The 6,000-nt window shown below is 49.8% G+C and overlaps 1 protein-coding gene across 1 annotated transcript in view; it reads left to right on the top strand.

The window, feature by feature from the left end:
* The first annotated feature begins 300 nt into the window (after window positions 1–300).
* LOC144806667 (uncharacterized) overlaps window positions 301–6,000 on the top strand; it is a 45,205-nt gene continuing 39,505 nt past the window's right edge. The window contains exons 1-3 of the mRNA XM_078672984.1: window positions 301–420; window positions 3,252–3,362; window positions 4,413–4,523. Of these exons, the coding sequence (XP_078529110.1) occupies window positions 301–420; window positions 3,252–3,362; window positions 4,413–4,523 (342 nt within the window). The remainder of the gene's footprint in view (window positions 421–3,251; window positions 3,363–4,412; window positions 4,524–6,000) is intronic.

Here is a 6,000-nt window from a genome sequence, read left to right as displayed (position 1 = left end):
CAGCAAACCCCTCCCCGCTCTGTAGGTCCGATGTGAGAGCCACAGTCCCCTGGCTGCCGCCAGCAGCCCTGCACATCCAGCTAGTCGTCCGGGTGGCCCCGATTACCTCAGTGAGCACCCCAAGGCCAACCAAGACGACCGCGTGCCTCCCCGGCACCTCACACAGCTCCCTCCGGAAGGGGGGTTCTCCAGCGACGTGGCTGTCGGGTCTGGGGCCCCAACAGAGCAGATGACGCCGCTCATTTCCCACCTCGGGCCCCGCATAGATGTCCACCCTGAGGCCAGAGGGGCAGCCAGCCAATGGATATAAAGGAGTCCACGCACCAATGGATGGTATCTCCAGCTCAGAGCCTGGGAAGCCGGTCACCTCATGATTATTCTGCCGGCGCTCGTCTCACTGTCCAGCACGAAAGCCCCTGGGTATGGTCTCCAGCAGGGGGGACCCTTGGGTGCCGCCCACGGGCTCGGCAGGCCCCCACGCCAGCCAAAGGAGTCAGCCAAGTGCACAGCAGCTCCCGCTACAGATCAGGCAGGTGGCAGGGGTCGTAGCCCTCCTCAGGGATGGCTGATCCAGCAGGGCCCCCCGCGCAGCACCAGCATTCGCAGGGGGTAGGGTCCGTGAAGACTTGCCGCAGCTGCCAGGCCCCACCCCGCAGGTCCCACCAGGTCAGGCCTCGTGGGTGTGGCCAGCTCCGGCCCCGCGCCGACCTGTGCGCCGACCAGGCGGGCCCACCGTGGGGGGTTGTCCGATCTCGCCGTCTCCGGAGCGGTCAGCAGCCCCCGCGACACCCCACTAGAGGCAGGGGTCCAGGTATTGTCCCGATGCAGCTCCGCTGATGATTCTCGGGACAGATCCAGCTCCGCAGCCCGCAGGCCCCGCACCACGAACAGCAGTGGCCGGGCCTCGCGGTCACAGCACGGCCCCGGGCTCGCGCCGAAACCCACGCCGGCCGGGAGAGCCCGCCAGGGGAGCGCTCACTCCACGCCGCCGCAGGTGCGGCCAGGGATCTCCGCTCGGCTCCAACCTTGACAGGGGCACGGAGGTCGGCCCCACACAGCTCCGGTGATAGGTAGGGCCAGATTTTTAGCAATTATCTCGGATAAAAGGCCTGTGGTAGGGGAGCTCAGCTCGTAGCTCTACCCGGGCACATCCTCCGCCATTGAGTGCTTAGCCACGCCCCCCCCCCCAAACAACCCTTATTGATGATAGGTTTAAAGACAACCTATATAGAAAGCTATCCTAGTGGTAGCTGTGGAGAGCAGCCTTCAGGCTAAGTCTTGAAGGAATGTAAAACAGCTTGTTTTACCAGTCTATAATCTCGTGAATGACCAAATGAAAGGAGAACCACAGCAGGTTATATATATAAAATATATGTATTTAATCTAAACACAACCCTCTAGTCTCTTTATTAGGCTAGAGGCAAAAGTACACACAGTAAACTTATTTAGCAAACAGTAAATTAGCACAGTTTACATTTAGCCCTAGGGGCGTCACAAACCATGTACTAAGAAAGTGGTTTAAGTACTACTACAGTCATGGAGACAATGCCTAGGGCCTGTAGATCCGCTGGGGCAACCAGGAGCCACCCAAGGTAGTGACGCAGGAGACCCACGGGGGATGCGTGTCTAAACACAGTCGCGAATCACCATTGACTTCTATAGGGAAAGTTGCAATTAGAATTTTAAAGATTAGGGACACTTAGAAGAGAACTTGGCGCAAACCCCTTGAGAACTAGATAGCTCGAGAGTCAAGACCCACGGGAGCACCGAAGTACTCATGTTATCTCATCCAGGGAAGCCGGGTGCATAGGTGTTTTTTTGTGTCGGGTTCATCTTAGTTTTCTATGGCGAGCTGCGGAAAAGTGCTGCAGGCGGCCAAGTGGAAAGTGTCCAGATGGATCCAAGGGTGGATCGGAGATCTGAAGAACCTGAAAGCAGAGGGGACAGAGTCTGGGTCACTTGCCAGTGACCAGGCAGGCAATAAGAAGATGCCTTTGGAGGGGAGTCAGGGCACGTCTGGAGCAACCAGAGAAGCCCAAGAAACAAAAGAGCTACCTTCGTGGGGACCCACCAGTTGACGGACCATGGATGGCGAAGGGGCCTCAAGCAGAAATGCTAGAAGCGTGTCCACTGAACACTCATGGAGTGTCGGCCCACAATCTTTGGTGCAGATGGTGCTCAGGGTTGGACTACGAGTAGCCTAATGCACAACTTCGGGAAAGCTCGGGAAGTAGGTGCACTAGCAAATGTGCACGGTGTCCAGGAGTTCCGGTCCCACGTCTCTCGTGATGGCTACAAGTCTCAGCTTTGCTGTGATCTCGTGTGGCCTCAGAGATGTCTGTAAGTCCGTGTCCTGTGTCGTAAATCCTTCGGGATCCAGCGGGAGCCTTGGAAATGCAGACAAGCAAGATGCTTCTTTGGTGCCTGATTGAACAGGGGAGTCACTCCTTGACCCCAAGGGAGATCCTTCCGTCTTCTAGTCGAAATAGAATGTCAAAGTTCCAGGATATATGTTGCAGAGTTTCCTACAGGATAATCTAAACACCTAATGACTGGGTGGGGGTGGTAACACCCCTTCCCCTTTGTCCCGTTTTGCGCCAGAGCAGGGGCTGAGTGCCCCTGCAACCCGTTAGAACTGGGGTATGCACAGGGACACCAAGTGTGCCCCCAGCACTGTCTGAAAAGCATTCACTGAGTGCACCAGCCCAGCCCGAATACACTAAAGTCTGTCTGGGGAGGTGGTTGTACATCCCTGTGACAGGGAACCTATTGTCCAGGCCTCCCCCTGGGGAGGCATAGGATTCTGATGCATTCCTAGCTTAACAAAACGTTGTAAATCTGGAAATGTGTGTGGTTCGATGGATGTTGGGTGGGAACACTGTAAGCAACACCATGGAACGCTCCTTTCATTCAGAGTAATGCGTGAATGGGGCCCATATTTACAAGGCCATGAAAAGTCATTCAGGGTGACTTTACATGGCCTTGTAAATATGAGCAGGCCCATAGCGTGCCAGTGCATCAAAAAAGGGCCACATCTGTTACGTAATCGCCTTGTTAAACAGGCTCATAGTGTGTAGCCTGTGTTGATTCACATTTGTAGATAGGGATTGAATTTTGCTGTAATCAGATCAACTAAATTCTGATTAACGAAATCTGCTTTAATCGTAACCATATGCTGGAGTGTAATGAAAAATAGATGGTTGTTTTGAAACTTTGTACAATCTGCTACTGACCTTTTTTCTATTTTATAGAGTTTTAAACAGTGCGGAGATACCAGCATTGAAAACCTCGTGACTGATTCCCCTAATGTGAGGGTTGGGATTGCATACACTACCTTACCAAAACAGAAGTCCAAAACTAAGGTACAGAAAGTACTTGGTATTAGTTACAGCCTATGTGTATCTAAATCGTGTTTATTCACAGGTGTGGGCTTGCAGGAGAATATCCCTCATGCAGGAGCCTATCTGTGTGAAGGACTGTCCTACATCTATAGCCCTGGGGTCTCTTGAGTGTGGAGTACCATGAATATCAGATTTTCCATGAGTTTGGTGTGACCACGGGAAATAACTTGGGTGCCATGCACTTGTGAAATTTTGAAATCAAATGTAAATGAAATGGTGGTTAAGAGCACCTGGTTTTTCATAATAAGTTTGACCCTGGAGCTGTATGAAAATATAACATAAAAGCAACTTTTTAATATTTATGCATATTTCTATTCACAGTTTTATCAGTGGGTGCCAGATTTCCTTCATCCTGATCGGCTGACGAGGTTTACAGCTGTATATGATGTTTGTCAGATTTTTGGCAATTTGTTTCTCAAAAACAGGGTTATTCCCCACAATTTGTCTCACACAAGAACACATCCCTTCCAAGGCTTGACCCATATCTCTATTCTGTGGATTTTTTCATTGATTTGAGCAAAGATCCAGGCACTAGTCACCATGCCATTCTTTGATGGAGCGGAGCTGGCTGACAACCAGGAACTCCTGCCAACCCTGGACATGTCGGAAAACTAGAGGTCCAGAGTCATCCATTAGGATATGGCTTGAATGAATCGCATCAAACTGTAATACCCAAAATCCTTTCCAATCTCCAAAAGATATGCAACAAAAATCACAATTTCTTCAATTCCCTGTCACATAAAAACTCCGGACCTAAAGGCGAATAACAGATGTCTAACCATCCCACGGTCCCACACTTCTGATAAAAATCATACCCCACATGTGTGGGGTATGGTTTCAATCTGCCTTCACTATGTAAGGACCAGATTGACACTACATTGACCTAACACACTCACATATTTGGTCTAATGCTGTCCCATATGAAAGGCCCAGCCATACATGTGAGCTACTGGTAGAACTATGGGAACGCTAAGTGGTGGGACTTGTATTGACCTTTTTTCTGTTTTACAGGATGTCAAACAGAGGGCTGATTCGAGAGGCAAAAACATGCTGACTGATTCCCCGATTGTGAGAGTTGGGAGTGCATTCACTGCCTTACCTAAACCGAAGCCAAAAACTAAGGTACACAAACTACTAGTAATTAGGTACAAGTTATGTTTATCAAAATTTGTAAATTAGAAGGATGGTAGTCCTTCAGCATGGGGGAACTAATGTCCCCCTACACCCTAACAAATGGAGCACTATTCGTCAAACTCACATTCAGGCCCTTTGGTAAAGTTCATTCCGGTCACTCCTGGAATCTTCAGGTCCCCAGAGCTGGCCTCTAGGTACCAGGTGTCTCGCCACCCAGGGTTTGTGCAGCTTCTGGTATTCAGTGGTCAGCTGGGCCTTTTTGAAGTTGATGATCCTTCTGATTTTGTGTCACTGAAACTTTCTAATAGGAGGGCAACAGCCTGTTCCTTGTAGAGCAGTTTCAGTCTCTAGGTACCAGGAAAAAGTCAGGAGGCTGCTTTCTTCAAGGAAGGCCTTCTCCAGATGTGAATGTTGCCAAGGCAAGGCATATTCAGAGGAGGTAATGGTGAGGTGCTAGTCTTACCCATGTGCAAGAGACAGTGCTTAGAGAATGTTCCCTACCAAATCCCATCTACTCTCTTACCCTATGCCAAACTCCTTTTGTAGTCCTTCCCATTGGAATTACTGTAGTACTTTCTGGAGCCCAAAATTTAACACAACTGAGCCCTGCTTCTACCAGGAAGGTCTCTGGCTCTCTCTACCATTACTTGCCTGGTTAGATGGAATCTCCTCCCCTTTGTCAGGATCAAACCCGCTTCTCCCTCCCGCTAGGCTTGGTACCAAAAGGTGTAGGAGGGTCATGAAAGGGGAGCATTCTGACTTGTCAGAATTAAAGCTGCCCTTTGATGTGCCAAAGCTACATGGTTTCTTCCGGATGGCTAATCCCTGCTGAGAGGCCTGTTTTTGACAACACACCTGCCAAGAAGCTAGGCAATTGTCATTTGGAGGGTAGGGTCAATAACTCCAGCCGAGAATGTGCATTGGCCTCTTGAGGTAAGTTGAGTGACCAAACTGATTCTAAGCTACTCCTCTTTTTGCTATTTCTTTATTGAGTTTTAAGCACAAAAACAAGAAATAACACGTGGGGTGTTGTCCGCCGAAACAACATATACTGTGGAGTCTCAGCAGTATTGCAGTATTGCAGTGGCACGTCTGTAACATGATAATCACCACTGTGCACACTTAAACCCATTACCAGGTGGGTAAGTCCACTTGCTGAGCACACACATTGCTCAAGTCTTGTACTAGCTTAAATATAAACATGAAGGTCTTATCCGAAGTTGTCGCCATCTTATTTGCTAAAACAGGTCATGCGCAGGGTACTGTACAGCATAAATCTTCACCTTATTCCTGCTGGGGTATGCTAGGTGTATGACTGCAAGTGATGGGGCCCTATACCACAGGATGTCTGGGATGACCACAGTTATGTATGTACATAACCTGCCGAATGGGGCATGCCCATGGGGTGCACTCAAGGGGGTGATGATCTTCAACTGGATAGTGTAACATAGGAAGTGTGTCAGAG

Source organism: Lissotriton helveticus, unplaced genomic scaffold (genome assembly GCF_964261635.1).
Source record: "Lissotriton helveticus unplaced genomic scaffold, aLisHel1.1 SCAFFOLD_1310, whole genome shotgun sequence".
In the NCBI taxonomy this organism is placed as follows: domain Eukaryota; kingdom Metazoa; phylum Chordata; class Amphibia; order Caudata; family Salamandridae; genus Lissotriton; species Lissotriton helveticus.
Note: the sequence above shows the minus strand (reverse complement) of the source record. Positions and strands in the feature narration are given on the sequence as shown.